Source organism: Paramisgurnus dabryanus, chromosome 18 (assembly GCF_030506205.2).
Source record: "Paramisgurnus dabryanus chromosome 18, PD_genome_1.1, whole genome shotgun sequence".
In the NCBI taxonomy this organism is placed as follows: domain Eukaryota; kingdom Metazoa; phylum Chordata; class Actinopteri; order Cypriniformes; family Cobitidae; genus Paramisgurnus; species Paramisgurnus dabryanus.
In genome coordinates, this window is record NC_133354.1 from 14,525,486 (window position 1) to 14,545,841 (window position 20,356).

The following is a 20,356-nucleotide window of genomic DNA, read 5'->3' on the forward strand; positions in this document are numbered from 1 at the left end:
GATGTGCATTTAAAGTATGTTTAAAAATAATCTCTAAAACCATCCCACCCATGATAGGATCAAATCTCAGTAGCTCACACTTGAATCCTGTTCTTCAAATGCTTTTAAATAATCCACCATCATACAAAATTCTCCCGATTTGACGGGATTGGCTTGTGAAAAAAAATGCCATTGTACCTTTTGTCCTTCTTGGAAAAGCTGCTTTTAGAATGACACTGAATAATAATCCAAATAAGAGGTGTAGGGGAACAACTGGACAGAGAGAGACGCGCGTGTTCTGGAAAGAAAGGTAAACAGACAACAGGCTTTTCAACAGTGTCCAGAACAAATGAAAATAGACCCGGGAGCTGGAAGAGGCTCAAGGTTATGTAAAGAAAGCGTCAGACTTTGACAAGGTTAAAGGTCAAACGACAATTGTGTTGTGAATCTGTGACACTGACAGGCACTGACGTTAGGGTTTACAGCTTTATTGTATGTAGCAAAAGCAGCAGGCAGCTCTGCAGCTTCGGGTTTCACATAAATGCGGTCACTGCATCTCAAACGGCACGAGTACGCTGCAGGAATGCACCAGAGACCTCAAGTAAGTCTCCACCTCCATGAACGACAAACAGACCAACTGCTTCATACATATATCACCATAACGGGATGTATGATTCATATTGGTGGAACAAAATCTTAACCAGATAAAGTTTATTTGATGCATAAATATTTCTCTGAATTTATCTGTTAGTAAAACATTTACAAGTTTACTTCCTGAAAATTGTAAATACAGTGCATAACTTAAAACTTCTGTTTGAGTGGGCCAAGATGTAAACCTTCGGCTCAACGAATGGCGTGAGCTTGGAGGCGGGACCATTTCTTAAACTGAACAGTGACAGACAGGAGGAGGGAAAGAAGGGGTGCAGAAAGTGAAAAATTACACATTGTAACCCTTTTAAAAAGTGAAACAATGACACACCCAACTGCTCGTGAAAACAAACAGGCGAATCACCGGCTGTCAACATGCTGTTTTTTCAAGAGCAGCAAACAATTGATAACAGAAAACAGAGCTACCTCACAGCATCCTGGTGCAGGAGCTAGCAAAGTGAAAAGGACCAATGAGAATATAGTCTTTTAAGACCCAAAGAAAGAGAGTAAGACATGTTGTGACAGTTGTGCTACGGTCCGAGAAACGGTGTCTTAAGGGTGAAGCTGATGCTCGCACACAGAGATTGTGGTTTTGGGAAGAGTGACTCATGGGGTTCCTGCATGCTAGTTCCAGTCTAGACCACAGACAGGCCGGGAGCCTGCCAGAATATATCCGATACAAGCCCAAAAACAGCCAGCGTGAGGGGGAGGTGGATGCTCCAGAGGATTATAGCGCCTACAAAAAAAGGAGCGTGAAAATCTTTCAACACCCAGGGCATTTATAGCGTGAGGAACCCCCAGAAAATAAATCCTACAAGGCACACAAGATGTGGAACTTTCGATTTCATTATTTATAATCATGTGAAGTAATCATTTTTAGTAATCATTTGTTTCCATTAATGACAAAGTTTGTTCTGCCACAGCTTTTATTATCTCCGAAATGCTGAATCACTCACCATTAGGCAACAAAGGAGATTCATCCACTGTGTGATGTCACAGGAATATGCCGGCTGATGAATGTGACATTAAAATGATAAGTTTATGATGCTGCAAAAGTGCAAAGCAAAGCTGTTGGACTGTCATACTATCTCAAAGTCAAAACTGTTACTCTGTTACTTATTGCTATAAAAAGACATGATTTTGACACATGGCTGCAAAGCTGCTAGGCAAAACGTCTAATGCAGCAACCCGGGTCATATTCTAATGCTGAGTCACAGTGTCTCTATTCCACAGGCTTCTAATCAGTCAACATCACACAGTCACTGTTTTCTAATGATTGAAACACCAAATGGAAAAACTGCCGTTTCTGCTCCCCTACATTAAAACCTTAGCACACCCCTTACTTCTTTCCCCCAGCGGAACAAACCAATGTTTTCATTTTACCCTGGTTGTCTTTTCCATCCATCTGAGGTTAATATCCCACACTGCTGGGTTAAAAATGAGACTGGAATGCAATATACAGGGGTGAAGAGCCCACAGAGGAAGAAAAGACAGATTTGAATGCTTTGAATGAACTAGGGCTGCCACCAACAATTCTTTTAATAATTGATTATTTTTTCTTAATTTGATAAAAAGCTTAACATTTTCACTTTTATTCTTGGCTTATAACCAGTGCAAGTGTTTGCTGCAAGAGTTTATAATGCAATCTTATTTTTTGACATTATATCAGGTGGTTTCCCAGACAGGGCTTAAAATTAATCCAGGACGAGGCCTTAGTTATTTTAGGACCTTAAAGTAGTTTTCTACAAACAAACCTTACAAAAAAAACAAAAACAATACTGGATATTGAGAAAACAAATTGGCTAGGGCTGCACTATTCTGGCTAAAATGTGAATCACTATTTTTCTCCATGGGAAAGGAGATCACAATTCTCTCACACGATTCTAACAAAGTAAAAATGTGCTACACAGGACTTTCAGTAATAATAAAACGTCTTAAAAGTCTCTTTTCCTTATTTTAGACCCCTTAGGATTAGTAACTTAAAATCTGTTAGCCGTTAAACGTAAACTGGCCAACCTTAAAGGCGTTCTAAGCGAATCTGTAAGACGTTAGTTTTTGTTGACGTTTGAATTGTTTTCAAACAGACGGAGCGTAGCTAACTCCTCCCCTTCCCTTCCGTGCTTTCATGAACGCTCCCAACCCCCACCCCCAAATCCTTCTTGTCGTTTATTGGCTGGAACACTTTGTTATGGTTTCTGTTTGTAGGTTTGGCCACTGTGTTATTACCGTTTGTGAAGCCTGGGCTGTCTACAGAGATCGTGTTTTTTTACAGTTTGATCAGCGGACAGACAGCAAGCAGATAGTGAGGAGATGTTTGCTGTATGTAACAAAAAATGTTTTATGGTCTAAAACGCGTCAATTCGCTTAGAGCACCTTTAAAGGCGGGGTGCATGATCTCTGGAAGTCAATGTTGACAACTGAAATCACCCAAACGAACACCTACCCCAATAGAATCTGGACCTTCTTTTGATAGACCTGCCCCACACATACGGAACCCAGGCAACGATGGCGTAGACATGCCCCTATTGAATCTGTGCATTACATGGCATTAATTTAGTGTGCAGTCACTTTAAAACCTACGTCTGCGCAAATAAAATTAAAGAAACCTTGATAACTAATTGATACTGCATTTAATCGAAAATCTAATCAAAACTGTGTAAAAGAATAAAAAAGCCAAATTGGTTGCAACACCGAATAGTGCAAACTTATTTTTTTTTAACTTAAAATTTAAACCATGTCTACAAAACACTTCTCATGACATGCGCAGATTAACTACTTAATGACATTATTGATTTATGAAAATCAATGTCAACTAATCAATTTATTGATTTGGCATAGCAGTTAAAGCCCTACATACTTTAGCAATCTTTTTCCAAAATCAGATCTTACTCCTATTATAGCTAAATCTTAAGATTAACTTTTACAGCGCATATGCTCTTTAAGAAAAATGCATCATAGCCGAGGCTCTCTGAACAACATCAACCTCTTATTTCCCCTGAGCCAAATTACAGAGTGCTCAATGTGCGCTTAACCCCACTCAAGACCCCCTTTTTCCATATGATAACACAACAGGTCTCTGAACAGTGAACAGATTTCCTTCCCTTTCCACTTCAAAAAACAAGCTGCTAATCACACCATCAAAACTATCCAAACTTGAAGTCGTTCCCTTGGCTCTCGGCACACCATAACATGCGGCAGATAAAGAAGATTAATGAATCACTGCTTTAATGTGTGCTTCTATTAGAGAGAGAAAAAAATTCATATGGGAAAGTCCCAGTTGCTTCCTGTGTCCAGCCAACTTCTATCCCCATTCTCCACTATTTGTTTTAACAACAGAGACTACATATAGGCTTACTGGGCAACAACACATAAGATCTGTTCCAAAACCTACAGTAGGGAGCCAACTTGATGTATACAACCTACATAGGCAGCTGTCTTCAAGTCAGTAACCTCATTGTCATAAAACCCTAAACATTGACTGGTGTGGGATGTTCTACATGGGCGGCAACTTGGCATGCCACAAATAAAGTGATTTGCATAGGAGATCCAATCTCAATTTATTTTTTGTTGAGTTTGACGTTGGTATGTTGCAAAGTCAATGACGCAATAGACTACCAAACATGCCTTTATAGGCAGTTCATGTGGTTTGAAGCAGAAATAGTCTAAACAAGGAAGTTCCTAAATCGCTAGACAAACGATATGTCTGGATGTGTGATATTTTAATCAAGCAAGTTAGGTCATTTGTTTCTGCATAGTTTATCCAGATCTGATAGAGAGATCTGGATCCAATCTCAGCAAAAAGTCCAGCTCTGGGATGCATTAGACTGGCGAGGACAGATTGGCATGCACAGAGAGTAGTGGGTCTCAAAGATCTTCCTGACTGCTGGTCTCAAAAGAGACAAGGGTTCTTCCAAACGGTCTGATTTCAGGTCAGCATGTCAACTTGCACTGTGACAGGGAAGGAAAATGAGAAAGTGGTTTGGAGAGTATGTTTGAGATGTTCAAGCGTGGGAGATGCCTAAGTCTCACTGTGGTAGGTGAAGCAGAGGTCCAATAAGAGCTCTTAAACAAACAGGGAGGTTTCAACTTCTGGGAGCTTGGGAGATTTTCTGCAGTCTAGGAAATTTGCCCAGCGAATCATCCCAAAAGTCCCGAAGAATCTACGGTCCAGAAATGCAAGCAGGGAGAAGGCGGAGAATAACATGCAAAATTCAGCATGACTTTGCCAATGTGGAGGATGTTGGAAATTGTGAAGTTTGAACTTTCTGATTTACTCTTTTCCTTTTGGCATACATTTAACACCATGCCAGCTTCTAGGGCTATGTTCATGGTAGGGCTGCACAATAAATCACATGTGATTGTCATGGGATTTATCGTCAGTAAAGGCGGTTCCTAGATTAGTAGTAAATCGCCATCAGCTGCTTTCATATGAAGCGACATTTACTACACAAAGCCGTAGTTCACTGACAATTTGGGCAATTTCGCATTAATTATCAAGGAGGTATCGCCTGCGATATGTATGCGCTATGGCCCAGCTGGTCAGGGAACTACAGCTTTGTGTAGTAAGTGCCGCTCCATCAGAAAGCAGGTGCTGGTGATTTACTACTAATTAAGGAACCGGCTTTACTGACAAGATGTGCATGATATTGCATGCGCTTTATCGTGCAGCCCTAGTTGAGGCATTTTTAGCTATTCAAAAATAAAACTGAAAATTTTTTAAGAGCTTTTCCTAAAATAGGGTGACCATACGTGCCATTCTTCCCGGACGCATCCCGTCCAGGATTTTGTGTTTGTCTTCCGGAAGTTGTATTTGTCGACCGCATACGTCATAGAGGATTATTATTATTATTATTATTATTACAGAACAGCAATCATTACATTTTAAGGTAACAATGAAACTACAATTGTATATCTTATGTTTTTAACTGAATGGCGTATGCGGTCAACAAATACGACTTCCGGAAGACGCAATGAAATCCTGGACGGGATGCGTCCGGGAAGAATGGCATGTATGGTCACCCTACCTAAAACCTTAAGACTAAAAACTACATTTGTATTTTCATTACACAAAATAAATATACAACTTTTGTTTCCTATTAGTATAATTAGTAGCGGCTGGTCAAGAGGAGGTGCTGGGGTGCCGCCCCCCTAAAGTTGGCCAGAGAGGAAAGCTACTTTAACATGTTACCCAAGTTAAATATAGTGCAAATTATTACAAAATAAAATCAGTTAGTTGTACTATTTCACTATAAGTCATGTTATCATAATTAAATCAAAACTCAGTCTATTGTGTGTATGTCTGGGACTGATAAAAATGTAAAAATGGCAGAATCTTTACAACGCGGTCCATAAAAAAAAAATGACGGAGATCGAAAAACTCACGCAACCTCTGGTAACGGTATATCCACATCACCATACCGCCCAGCCCTAGTTCATATTTTTCAAATTTACCTCCTTACCTTACCATACCATAATTCTCGATGGTAAGTTAACAATAAGACTTGAAATAGTAAATACCAGTTGTTTTTCAATATTAAAAAAAGTAAAGTAACCTACAATTTTATGTTTCAAACCAAGCGTGCAGCACAAGCCCTGAAAAGTAAGGCCAAAACGTCTCGATCGCCCCCCCAGAGACTGGTCCCAGTATAGGTCATAAACCCCGCCTCCCCCATATTATTCAATGGGAGACCAACGAAACAATTTAATTACACTTCAATAATCTTTTTTCCGAAGCTGGTTTCTGTCATTTACTGTTTTTATCACGCTGATGTAAATTCAAGTGTTTGTTTTTAAAATAAGTTTGTTTTTAGTTCGTTATTTAATGCTATAAAAACGGTGGTGTCACGTCATGATTGACAGCTGTGATATGCGCATTTTACGAGAGCAAGGGCGGGGCCTTGATTTTGCGGCTTTACTTCCTAATCACTACTGCGCAGGACTGGTCCCGAAATCGCTACTGCGCAGACTCAAGACCCAATATGTCAGCGCCGTATCGGGACACTGGCGGCTTCACTTTTCACCAATGGAAGAGAGAGAACGAGCGTCGTACATCTTTTTTTACAGTCTATATTTGAAACGGAGATGGAAATAGAGAGGCAAGTGTTATGCATTACAGCATAAAGTGCACTAAACTATTCTTGTTCAAATACAATTTCAGTTAAATTACAGTAATTTTGCAGACTATCCAAAGTGAGGAATATCACATTCATCTTACAAGAGCCAACAATATTTATAGCATCACAATGACAGTTCCCAAAGTAAGCTAGAGCAGTACAGAAGCTACAGCAGAGGTATAAAGCAGAGAAGTAGAGAAAAAATATTTCCAAAAGTGCCAACAATGGTCAAAAGAAAAAATATCTTTGACTACAGGTGACATTACATTTCAATGCAGGTGTGTGTGAGAGCAAGGATTTTCCAAAAGCTCCAATTCAAAAGCATTATGTAAAGAGATTGAGTCAAAAGCACTTGGGTGGGATAAAGCGGTCAGATTCTCTGAAGATGGTAATGGATTTAAAATTAGTACTTTAATGAAGAGCTAATACCACTAATCTTTCAATCACCAGTTCTTTACAAAAATCAAAAGACTTCTAGGGTTGCAGACCCATCAAATGTAGGGTCTTCTTGAGGCTTAATTTGCAGATCAAAGCCATCAGAAATGGATGGAGTAATGTTTAACCCTGAACTTTAAGTACTTTAATGCTTCTCACGTGTATGATATGACAACGGTATGCAAGGATGGAGATGACAACTGCATGTGATGACACATGGATGATTTCAGTTTGCCACTTATAACGCAAGCTAATGATACAGCACACCAGACCAAGGCCATTTAGAGCTGGAAATGGTGGTGACGTCATCAGCAATGAGCTCGGCAGCCTTCATAATTACAGTTGGAGCATAACGTTCTGGTGCGTTTGAAAGTAAAACTCAATTACAGCGATCCTTGTCTGGCGTGACTGTCGGAACTGCATTTCAGAAAGTGTGCATTCCAGAGTGACAAGATGAGAAAAGCAGGAAGGGTTTAATCAGTGGAATGCTATAAAAAGAGAAGCCAGCACACGAAGATGCTGAGGAGCTTTGAGCTCTCCAAAGAGGCAGAGCTAAGACCAGGACCTGGGATATCTCCATGAATGAGAAAGCATGTGTTCATTGACAATAGAAGGATTTTCAAAAAGGGGTGGCTAGACTAAATTAAATGACACGGTTGACTTTTGAAAAGTTGGAGCATCAGTTAAGCCGCAAAAAGGCTTAAGTGAAAAGTGGGAAAGGAAAATTGCAGTCATTCCACCTCCATACAGAATTTTAATTGGTACCAAGAAAAGCCAAAGTATCAGGGGCAAAGCACATATCAATTTTGATTGCTAGAAGAAAAATAAACAAACATATTAGCGATCTCGAAACATTCCAATGGTGGCTGCACACAAGAAAGCCCCAAGATGTCCAACAGTCAGACAGTGGCCCTGTACCAAATGGCACACTCTGTACTTGTGGACTCTCAGAGTCCACACTATGATGACATCATGTAGTGCAGACCTTACGGATCCTTGGCGTGAGCCCACGAGTCATGTATTAGGACAGACTCAAGCATCATTCTGGAAATAGGAAGAGAAGTTGCCTATCAGTGTGAACTCCTCCCATCCGTCGTCTGTTTGCGCTTTCGCAAGGACTTCTGGGTTGGTAAAGTGCGTGAAGCCTGCAGCAGTGTGGGCTTCCCCGAAGACCACATCAAGGATGCCAAGGGTGCGCTGATGAGCACACTTCGGAGTGTAAAAATGACAGATGGGACAGCCTACGGACTTGTAGACTAAAGCAAAAAGTATACTAGGGACGTCTCAAACACGCGGCCCAAAATTTGAGACCGCGCTGTACGCGTACAACAGCGCATGCGCGTGAAAATATTTAGACAGGACACTCCACTATAAACAATTATACAAAGGAAATAGACAGCATTTGCGCACAGACTATCGGTTTTCTACCGAGCCCCTAAGGTGACATTGGAGTAAAAAAAAAATCTAAAGTTTAGTTTCATGTGCTCACGTAAAACTTTCATGTGCAGAATTTTTTTAAGTTTAGTTTCGCGTGCTCACGTGAAACTATCGCGCGCGCACGTGAAACTTTCGCTTTCACGCGAGTACGCGAAACTAAACTTTAAAAAAAATATTCTGCACATGAAGGTTTCGTGTGAACACATGAAAGTTTCACGTAACCACATGAAACTAAACTTTAATTTTTGCTCCATGTCCCCTTAGGGGCTCCGTAGTTTTCTTCTTTAATAATAAAAATATATTTTAGTGACTGAGGGGAAGCACTGGTCCAAACCTCTCTCATGCTGGCCCTAGGGCATCGGGCAGTACATTATGTTGAGCCCTGTATAGTTCACACCCAAACGCCGATAAATGAACAAAATGGACTTTAAACAATGGATTTTGAGAAAATAATGACTACTTGATGGCTTGCTGAAAACCAGGCAGGACGGGTATCCGCGGATAAGCAGAGGAACTGCCTTCAATTGTGAGAAAAAAACGAAACCATAGCTTCTGTTTTGTTTCACCTACTCGAAGTTAAAGCTCACACCCAAAGAAAACAGTACAAACAATTAAAACAACTTTAGCACCTTGCCAATGATTGAGTTAAGTGACAATGTTTAGCACATATTTCCTTTTGAGTAATAAATCATGCAATTACAATAGGCAGAGAAAGACAATATACCTTATGAACTGGCTGAATAGGTCAGCCGCATGTAAGTGCTATCTATAGATAGCAAGCCTAAGGTAAATGTGCACATGACATCGAAAACCACTAAAACATGAAGTAAAACAAACTAAATTGTGATCTAGATATTGCAAATTCTGAGAAAAGGGGATTTAAAAAAAACTAGCAAGTGACTTTTGGAGGATGATGACCTCATTATCAGGTCACATTTACAGTAAAACCTGTGGAGAACGATCCAAGAATTGGATTCTAATCAATTAAAATCCAGGCATTTTAGATGTTCTAAAAGCCACTGAAGCAGCCCCTTAAAAGCAGAAAAATTATTCATATCAGCAAATGTATGCTTTTGCGAGACTCACGAGTCCCTCATTAGATTTACAGCATAGATTTACAAAATAAAGATTTTTCCAGGGTCACTTACAGTGCTGCCTGGGTCCCTTTGGGTTATGTTAGAGATAACCTAAAGGCTGTCTCACACATTATGGGGGATTATACATAAATTCAGTGCGTGGCCACATAACACACCATTACTAAATGGAAATCTAAACTTAACTAAATCAAACACACACACACACACACACACAAACTTAACAAGCGTCTCAGTAAAACCTTCCAGGGCTGCAGGCACACACAAAGAGAGGGTTGAAATTGACAACATGCCACATACAAACAGCCTTTTGTAACAGTGCTTAAGGCCCCTGAGGGACCCCAGGGACGTCCATGCATCCCGGGACAATCTGTAAAATATCTGAAACCTGCACACAATGCAACAAATATGCATAAACTGGGCCAGTATTCATCATACTGAAAACACAGAGCTGTATGACATGACAGTGATTGGATATGAAATCATAGAGCTTTGAGAAGCACCGTGGTAAAGAATGATACCATGGTAACAAAACAGCACCTAAGCAAAGAAACAAAATTAATTCAATCGTGACATTCGTCAGAGGGGACTTTATTTTATTATAAGTTATTTGTAAATGTATAACCTTTCATTGCCTTGTCATTGCATCATACCATAAAATGACTTATTTTTTAATCAAATATTCCTTCCAAATTTAAAGTTTTAATGTTACAACTGTTAAAAAAAATTAACAAATGACTGGTTGACCACAGGTGTGAGCATTGAAACAACAATGCTAGCTGAGGAGAGGGATAGTGGTTATGTAAACATGGGGGAGAGTGGTGGGGGAAATTTTGGCAACCTGTTTTTATACTTCATTTCTGGATTCAAAAACAAATTGAATCCTCTTGCATTCCGATTTAGAAAATATACTTCAAATAAAATGTATACACTGACTGGCCTTTTGGATGTGAATGAGTGTCACACTCCTGGGTTTTACAATTAACTCCAATTGCTAAAAAATTAACTTGGAATACCTCCAATTTAACCTGGAGGAATCTACAATCTTACATTTTTTGGACACATTGAGAAAAACTTTTAGTCAGGAGTTGTTTGAACATTTGTGCCTTAATAAAACACTGTTTAGACTGATTTAGGTCTTGAGACAGACACATATAGCACATGCTGCCGCTAACGGTTAATTAGCTGAATAAATACGAATAAGAAACAGGCAACTTCATCCAACATGGCCCTTCAATCATTCTCTTAACCCGCTAGGGATGACATAAGCAACAGCAGGGCAAAATCAAATGTCTATGGCATCTTTAACAGCTGCAAAAATTAACCAAAACACAGAGTGAAGTTTGGGACTAAACAGGGGAAATGTCAAAACCACAGGCTCAGAGAAGACATACTGGCCACTTCCCTACCTACAGAGAGACAGCTGCCTGACGTGGAGGTCACTGAGGAAGACTTTATGCTTTGGCAAGAATGATAGTCCTGTGCAAAGCAGGGTAGGTCGTTCGGACATTGAATACAGAAAAGGAACTATGCACAGATCAGACTTTTAACAACAGCAGATACAAGACAAACACGCTATCTGATATGTGCATGCATAAGATGGCCTTATTGCTTAAATAAAAAGATTATCCAACCACTTGCAGGGAATGACTATCAATTGTCTACAGCATGCACGGACATCCCATCAGCCGCCTTTAAGAATCACGATCACTTTAAATTGATCTCTGTCAACTATCAAGGTCAGTTTTTGTTCACTTTGGGTTACAAGCACATATCATGGATACAATGTAAACAAAATCATACTTTAGTTTGAGGCAAAAATCTCAGGAAAGAGGATACTGAAGTTGAAATACTCAAACCACTATGGACAACTGAACAAAAACAATAACAGACCGATGCCTATTGTGTTCATGGTATTACTTTATATTGTTACAGGGACATTTATTGTTATGGCCCTTCCTGCAGGGCAGAACGAGAGGAAAACACACAAGAAAGATGGAAAACAGAAAAGAGAATCTGAGCTGTTCCAACTTGCATCTCTTACAAGCAGCATCTTCTGACCTAAAAAAAAATCTACAATTTAACCAAGACATGACTCAATCTCGCTTGGTCTTATAGAATTCCACAAGAGGCCCAAAAAATGTCTTTACTGTTGGTCATTTAAACCATTGGTCATAAACCCTAGGCTGTCTGAGCCATGGTGCGGTGGGTAGCGCAAGCGCCAATGGCATGCCAGAGCAGTTGTGCTCATGAGGACGAAGGTTCAAATCCGGTTGTGGCATATCCCACAGTCACATAATGACCGGCAAAAGGGTGAGATCACTACTCCACAGATGAAAGGGTCTATATAAAGAGGTCATTTATTATTTAACCCCTCTCCAAGTGGTGTAACCAGTACTGGGCAAGTACACTCTCAGAAAAGAAAGGACATAATTGTACCTTTAGGGGTACAATGGCTTGTCACTGGGGCTGTACCCTCAAGGGTACAGTTTTTGTACCCTTGGCAGAGGGTACAAATTTGTACCCTTGTGGTTTGTACCTTAAGAGACCAGTTTTGTACCTCTGGTGACAATTTTGTACCTTTATTTAACAGTACAAATATGGACCCTTCAAAAAGGGTACAAAATTGGCTTTGACAGGGTACACTCATTGATTATGGTTTTAAAACTTATACATATATCTCAATCTAAGTACTGTAAACTTTAAATTATAAGTGCATATGACTCAATATATTTGTGTTGGTGTAGCCAATCGTTTAGCGTAAAGGTACATTGTAAAAATTAGTATAAAAAAAATGATAACAGAAAAGATAAAATACACAGTTTATTGTTTAATCATTTATTTAAAAAAAGGTTTAGATATAAAACAGAAGTGTGCTGTTCAGTCCAAATTCACAACATTAAAAACTAATATTACGTTTACACTTTACTTATAAAATATATCAAGTATTCCTTTATGACTTCAACAGACTGTCCAAACAGGAATATTTAAAAACAAAATCAGTGTGCTGTTCCTTAAACCAAACGACATTTAAACATTTTTAACAGGGCCACATCTGTCCTTGTCAAGCAGTGAGAAACACACAAATATACATTTTTTCCCTGATAAAACTGGTGTACTCACAGCATAATGAGTAAATGAATAGGTCCATATGGAGTAACATTTCTTTAGTTTTTCTTGTGTTAATGACGGGTGGTAGACGATAGTCAGTCAGCCTCCTTAATGGTAAAGATCGAAAACTGCTCTGGGCACGTTCATACTTATCTGTGAGAAAACACAAAAATATGAATACTTTTTCCACTTACAGAACTGTGGTATACTCACAACATAAATAAATGTGGTACCTTTAAAGTTTTTGCGTGTGAATGATGGTTGGTCGAGAACAGTCAGCCACCCTCAATGGTAAAGATCCAAACTTGCGCGGGAAACGTTTGTGCTAAACTGTGAGAAAACACAAATAAATATGAATAAATTTTCCACTTACATAACTGTGGTGTACTCACACAACATAATAAATACATTAATAAATGTGGTAACGTTACCTGTAAAAGGTTTCAGGGTAAATTACTGTTTGGTGGCGAGTAGACAGTCTGTCAGTCAATCTCCCCCCTGACTGAGAGAGATTCAAACTTGCGCTGGAAACGTTTGCACTAAACTGTGAGAAAACACACATAAATATTAATTAATTTTTCACTTAACAGAACTGTGGTGTACTCAAACAACATAATAAATGAATGAATGAATGAATGAACGTGGTAATGTTACCTTTAAAAGGTCTTAAATGACGTTTGGTTGAGAGCAGACAGACAGACATACAGACAGTCAGTTAACGTTAGTCCTTACTGAGAGAGAAACACATAAATATGAATTATTTTTCACTTACAGAACTGTGGTGTACTCAAACAACATAATAAATGTGGTAACGTTACCTTGTTACCTCTGTGTAACTGACTGTTTGGTGGCGAGTAGACAGTCAGTCAGTCAGTCAGTCAATCTCCCCCGACTGAGAGATTCAAACTTGCGCAGGAAACGTTTGCGCTAAACTGTGAGAAAACAAACATAAATATGCATTAATTTTCCACTTACAGAACTGTGGTGTACTCAAACAACATAATAAATAAATAAATAAATGTGGTAACCTTACCTGTAAAAGGTTTCAGGGTAAATTACTGTTTGGGTGGCAAGTAGACCGTCTGTCAGTCAATCTCCCCCCTGACTGAGAGAGATTCAAACTTCCACGGGAAACATTTGTGCTAAACTGTGAGTAAACACACACAAATATGAATTAAATTTTCCACTTACAGAACTGTGGTGTACTCAAACAACATAATAAATAAATTAATAAATGTGGTAATGTTACCTAAAGGTTTCTTGGTAGGACTGTTTGGTGGCCTGTAACGTTATACAGTCTGTCAGTTAATCTCCCCCTGCCTGACTGAGAGAGATTCAAACTAAACTGTGAGAAAACACACATAAATATGAATTATTTCTCCACTTACAGAACTGTGGTGTACTCAAACAACATAACAAATACATTAATAAATGTGGTAACGTTAAAAAGGTTTCTGTATAACTGACTGTTTGGTGGCGTGTAGACAGTCAGTCAGTTAATCTCCCCCTGACTGACTGAGAGAGATTCAAACTTGCGCGGGAAACGTTTGCCCTAAACTGTAAGAAAACACATAAATATGAATACTTTTTCCACTTACAGAACTGTGGTGTACTTAATGCACATTAACCTGCTCATAAAAATGAGTCTGAGGCAATAGTGCTGTGTCAATATCGCGCTGACAACTTTACACAAATAACCGTAACCAAATCAGTATTAAAATGAAGAGCCACAACAAACAACACATTTTTAAAGTTTAAAAATGTTTTAAAGATGATGAATGAGTTTCCAGTGCTTACCTGTTAATGTTCTTCTGTATGTGTCTGTGTCGTCCTCCTGCGCTGCTCTGTGAAACTGACTCCGACCGTGAGATGTGGGGGGATGGGCGCGTGTCAAAATAAAAGCGCGGGGTTTTTTTCGGTGTGTGTGAGGGATTCAGTTATTCAGTATTTATTCAGTTTAAATAATGGTTAATCAATTGCAGTTTTTGAGTTCATATCACAGTTTTTATTAAGTGAAATTAACTTTTTTTCATTAAAATTTAAAATTAAAATTTAAAATTAAACACACAGTCAATGAACAGAAGAAAACTAATACTACTTCAATACCCATGTGTCCAACTAAAGGAAACAAAAATTGACACAATAGTTATTTACGTTACTGACCAGATTTACAGCAGTTGTCTCGAACAACAAATAAAAAAAAATGGCAAGAGGCTGTCTCTTAACATTGTACCTTATCCTTTAAAAGAAATGGTACAAATATGTACCTTTTAATGCTTGGGAACAAATATGTACCTTTTTGACCCTCAAAAAGGTACATACATGTACCTTGAGGTCCAATAATGAGCCCTATGGGGTACTTTTGTGTTGATTGTACCTTGGGGGACAAAAATGGACCCCTACTGTACCCCTATTTCTGACAGTGTAGAGAAATCTCTGTCCTGGCAACCGCAAAACATACATGTTTTCAACCTATAAAGAGTTTCAGGTTATTCGATGATTACATTAAGATTTTTAAACACTCGTTTTTAAAAGCGCACTGGCTAACATTTAGGAGGATCTCTTGACATGAAATGAAATATTATATACATAGCTATATTTTATGCGGTGCATAAAGACCCTACATAAAGTGTTATGTTTTATACCTCGGAATGATTTTAACTTTTGGTGCTGAATTGATAAACGGCGGCAAGAAAACTGCTGAAAAAACAAGATAACAGAATTAGTCTGGAGACACCATTGTTTACAAGGTAGCATGTCGTTTTTTGAAGTCTTTATTGTTGTACACTGTGACAACTGAGATATCACAGTGTAACATGGCTTTTATCTGGGATCATGCTCCTACAATGTGACGACGAGCAACAATCGCACAAGGACTTTTACAAATTGTGTGTAGTCGATTTAACCCTACTTCCTGGTTTGACGGACCAAATGGCAAAAAAAAGGGCTAGGTTTTTTGATCGGTCAGGTCGCCAATCAATTAAACACCCAACAAAGGGTCACTTGGGTCTCAGAAAAACGCGCACACTTTCACTTAAAGGTGGGTTGCACGATTTTTTAAAAACGCTTTGGAAAAGGGAGTCGGGCCGAGTAACAAAACACACTTGTAGCCAATCAGCAGTTAGGGGCATGTCTACTAACTGACATCGTTGCCTGGGTTGCATATGTGTGGTGCAGGTCTATCGAAAGAAGGTCCAGATTCTTTTGGGTTAGGGGCTGTTTGTTTAGGTGATTTCAAATGTCAACATTGGCTTTCAGAGATCATGCCCCCCGCCGTTAACCTGGGGCTTAACCATTAAAACATTGTGTCTTAAGTTAAGACTGTCTTAAGTACTAGTTTTCAGATTCAAATTAATGAATATACATTTTAATGTAACTTACAGTTATGACCAGTCTTTAAGATACAAATTGGTTGACTAACTTGTAAGACTAGTCCAAGTAGTTTATGCAACAGACAGCTGCTGGTGCTTATGCAGACTGTGCTTAAGTTCACTTACTTTGTTTAAATAGTGTAAGGACCTTATAGCATGCAAATTCCTAACTTGTCAATCATTAAAAACTAAATTCTTCACATGAACGCACTAAAAACTGCATTTCTCAAATCCATTTTTTACTGTGAAGAAAAACAAGAGGGTCAGTGTTTCCCCAACCAAACACGAAATCACCTGAATGGTGACATCCCAGAAAATATAATTTTAACCCTAACCTTCAATGGCCTCTTCATTTACTACCATTTAAACGTCCCAATAGTTCTTATTCCGTGGCCAAACATAATCAATTTTCAGGGTCTTCAACATTTCGTACTGATAATTTTAACTATGAATTGTTTTGATTCATAAATTTTGAAAGTAATGAGGTTAAAGGACTAAGATTTTTAATGTATCGGTAGTCTAGTAATATTTACTTAATTGTTTGAGACAACATTTAGATTCATAGTGCAATTGCTGATATCCCCTTAGATATAAAAGACACATAAAGAAAACTGTCTTTAACAAAGAAAAAGGCCTGAGAGAAAATTCAAAGTGCAAGTTATTAACCAAGCCAATTTGATTCAAGGACAAAAATGGAACACTGTGACAGAGACAGAGAGAAAAAGCAATTACGATGACATGAATGAGACGAAGTGAAGAGCAGTTAGCGAGAGGTAGAGAAAGACCGGGATGGTGGGTGGGATATACGGAGTGGAATGCCTGGACTAATCCTTAGCTTCTGTGTGGTATTTTTAACTGTTGTTCTTTCCTCCTCATTCCATTGCTGCCATCACTCACAGCAGTGCAGCTTACGACACACGTCTGGACAACCTGAGGACAGGAGACGCAATGGACGCAGGGTCTGGGAGCGGATGCCCTGCTGGTCTTTAGTCTTACAAAGTATACTTTTCAAAAGATCTTAGTACAAAATGGTAAAGGTTGCTCACCGCCACAATTTCATTGTATAAAAAGGATTTACAGTAAGCACCCATGGCAATGTCATCTGCACAAACAAATAAAGCTTAAAATAAACATCTCTTTCCAAATGTTTACTTAAACACTAAACAGCATCACACAGACAAAAGAGCAACTGTTGTCCTCCAAGAGCCCAACAAATGTTGCGAGGCGTGGGAACACGTAAGGGAATTCGGTTTGTCCAGTGAGAGATCGATCAGGCGCAAGGACGCCGTCTAGTGCAGACAAACCGGTCGCTATGGATACCGCCCCCACAGTGCACGAGCCGGAGTGCCGTGTTTTGGTCTGACCTCTGGCTGCGTGTGTCCCCTACAGCTGCAAAACGATACACACCACAGCTGAGATTTGCTGGCCCGTTGCTAAGAGAAGACAACTGCGGTCGTGACAGGTGTGCTTGTGGACGCTGTCAGGGACCGAATTGGTTTATCCATCCACAAATATTGTTATTCCATTCTAGGGTCATTTATATCCACGAGCAACGGCGTGGTGTACAGTAAAAACAATACAAATGTCACAAGTGGATCACTTTAGGTAAAATAAATATCCTTTTAACCATGTTGGACAAAAACTGGAAATTGTTTATCTTAAGTGGGTCACAACAAACTTCTGGATTGTACAACTTTTAATCATACAAAAAGCAAAGCAAACACTACTGAATTAACCACATATCAATTGGATTTTTAAATGGGCAAAATAGCTTTGCACATTTTTTGTTTACAGTCAGAACAAAGAGTGTGACATTTGGCACTAGTTACGAGGTAGGCTAACAATAACCAGCATACCTTACTGCCAGCGCACAAATGTCAAAGGGTTACGAGCATCCTACTATTCTTTAAATATTTGAATGTTAAACGATTGTATAGTTTAAAAGTTTAAATGCAGTAACAATTTAATAATAATCATAATAAAAATACAAAAACAGTTATGGTCGTTTCTTTTATTTAATTTCTGCTCGAATGTTTCCATGGCAGCTGAATCTCAGTCCTCGTGCGAGAAATCCTGCGCTTAGAATCCGCACAATCACCACAAGTTTGTGGGGGAAATAACGGTATTACAAAACTAAGACCGCATAAGATCAAAAGATTCGGCTGTGAAAGCTAATCTTTAAAATCAATCCAAAACTTTATGGGGTGCATGGAAGTTTTAAAAACTTTTTGGCACGGTGACGTTTGAAGAAAACTGTCCACGCGCCTGGACGGCATCATGTTCACGCGCTCAAGACCACGGATTCCCCTAAACTTTATCAAACCTTCGCGGCAAGACAAATAGCGCTTGATCAGACCTACCTGAAACAAAAGACATCATGAATAAGATCCTAACATTCAGCCCCGAGTGAATCGGGTTATTCCTGAGACATTGGGCAGTCATTGTCAGCGCCATATCGCCGCCCGTCCTCGCTCTCGTTCTCCCTGAAACTCTGAAACCTCCTCAGCAACAACTCCATAGGGAAAAGGCTGCGTCTGGACCGTACCACTCTGTCTCTCCGTTATGGGGGTGTACGAACTCACCTGAATCTTTAAATGCATGCCATTATGTGCAAACTAAGCTCATTGGTGGACATTATATTAGAATTGCTGGAAGACAATCAAGCAGAGAGCTGTTTTACATAATTTTTTACACAAAGCAACGAACTACGGTGCACTGATGATAGCGAATGGTTGGATCAAGCGATTAGTTTCTTTTAACAAAAATTACCATGGTAACTATTTATGAACTATGGTTTTAAAACACAGCATTTACTTACTTAGCCTATGTTGTTGTTGTTACAGAAAGATAATAATAAATATTTAAAAAATGGGATTTCCTTCCAACTACAAAACCACTGTTTAAGTCCTTTTGTCACTTTAATTGCATATGCTACCAGTTTACTGTAGTAATGTCTGTGGTAAAAATTGGGACTAATATTCTGGCTAATAACATTTTGTTACAAACTGAAAAGCAAGGCAGCAGAAGTGTGTCAAATCTTTGTACATTTAGTTTCTACTTTTTTATTTGTTTGAAGGATCACATTGTCCCTTTTGTAAAAGCCAACATTTCAAAAAGGGCACTAATTTTGTGTAATCCCCCGTACCCCTGCTAATCCACTCTGAACCCTGATTCTCACAAATTCCTCTATGCTTTACTTGTCTCATAAGCCCCTCACCCCACTGGCATCCACTCGTGGGTCTAATTGTGGCAGAAATGAACAAACTAATCCTAACAACCAACAACAGGAGGTGGCTTAGTGTTCTGCTCTAACTTTTTGTTACGTCAGCAATTTATTGAGTGTCGGTTGTGTCTACATTAAACCAGGATACATTTTATTTATTTGAACGGGAGCTGGAAAACAAAAAGAAAACAAAAATTACACAATTTCTTCCCCTTACTGTTTCTTTAATAAAGATATTGGATGGATAAATTGCTATTTTATCTCAAGGGGTTTGTGGATCTCAAAATGCAAGAAAATAATTGGATGAAGGACAAAAAAATATAAAACTATTTTTTTTATTTAAAAAATATCTCCTTCATGAAGATCAGTCATGGGCTATCCAACAGGCCCTCTAGAGCAGTTGTCTAATTTAATAAAGATCTGTTTATTTCTTTTATATCCTCCTCATCAGGCCAATGATAGACTAAATCTTTTAATCTATTTCTCTATCTGCCCCCAGAAGGCTTCGCTCACAAAGACACTGGTCCATCAGCATTCCAACTAAATCCTAAATCCTTTTCTTTTGTTTGACTGTAAACTGAACAACATTATCTCTATGTTTGGTCAACAGGTGGCGTTAGTTAAGTGTAGTTTAAATGTAAGAGATCCTATTAGAAAGTAGACTCCAGATATGTATGTATATGATATTTCATGTTTTTAAATACTGGTGTAATTATTCGCCAGTGTTTCTCTTGAGGATTTGGTCTGGAATTATTCAAATATTTTTGTCTAATCATTCCTTTACTATTTATAAAACTGCAAGAAAGAGAAACTGGGCACATATTTGTACTTGGCAAAAAGCAAGGTTTATTTATGAGGTACTCCAAATGATTAAAAAAACTTGAAAAGGCCTTACTCACTGACTGACTGACAGCTTTATGATGATCTATGAATTTAATTCTGATG

General features: G+C 38.8%; 1 protein-coding gene and 1 long non-coding RNA gene across 4 annotated transcripts in view; both read right to left on the reverse strand.

Annotated features, from left to right (window-relative positions):
- Window positions 1-18,678, reverse strand: part of LOC135776260 (nectin-3-like protein) — a 40,027-nt gene extending 21,349 nt beyond the window's left edge. The window contains exon 1 of the mRNA XM_065286835.1: window positions 18,549-18,678. Within this exon, the coding sequence (XP_065142907.1) occupies window positions 18,549-18,642 (94 nt within the window). The 5' untranslated portion in view covers window positions 18,643-18,678. The remainder of the gene's footprint in view (window positions 1-18,548) is intronic.
- LOC135731743 (uncharacterized) lies at window positions 12,672-14,419 on the reverse strand. 3 transcript variants are annotated; one of them, XR_012335406.1, is made up of 8 exons: window positions 14,259-14,419; window positions 14,067-14,162; window positions 13,851-13,964; window positions 13,636-13,749; window positions 13,472-13,548; window positions 13,249-13,361; window positions 13,051-13,147; window positions 12,672-12,970 (listed from the first exon to the last, which is right to left on the reverse strand). It is a non-coding gene; the product is annotated as an uncharacterized lncRNA (long non-coding RNA). The 3 variants fall into 3 exon arrangements; XR_012335407.1 differs by lacking the exons at window positions 13,472-13,548; window positions 13,636-13,749 and having other exon boundaries at window positions 14,259-14,403; XR_012335408.1 differs by lacking the exons at window positions 13,249-13,361; window positions 13,472-13,548; window positions 13,636-13,749 and having other exon boundaries at window positions 14,259-14,397.
- Window positions 18,679-20,356: the final 1,678 nt, after the last annotated feature.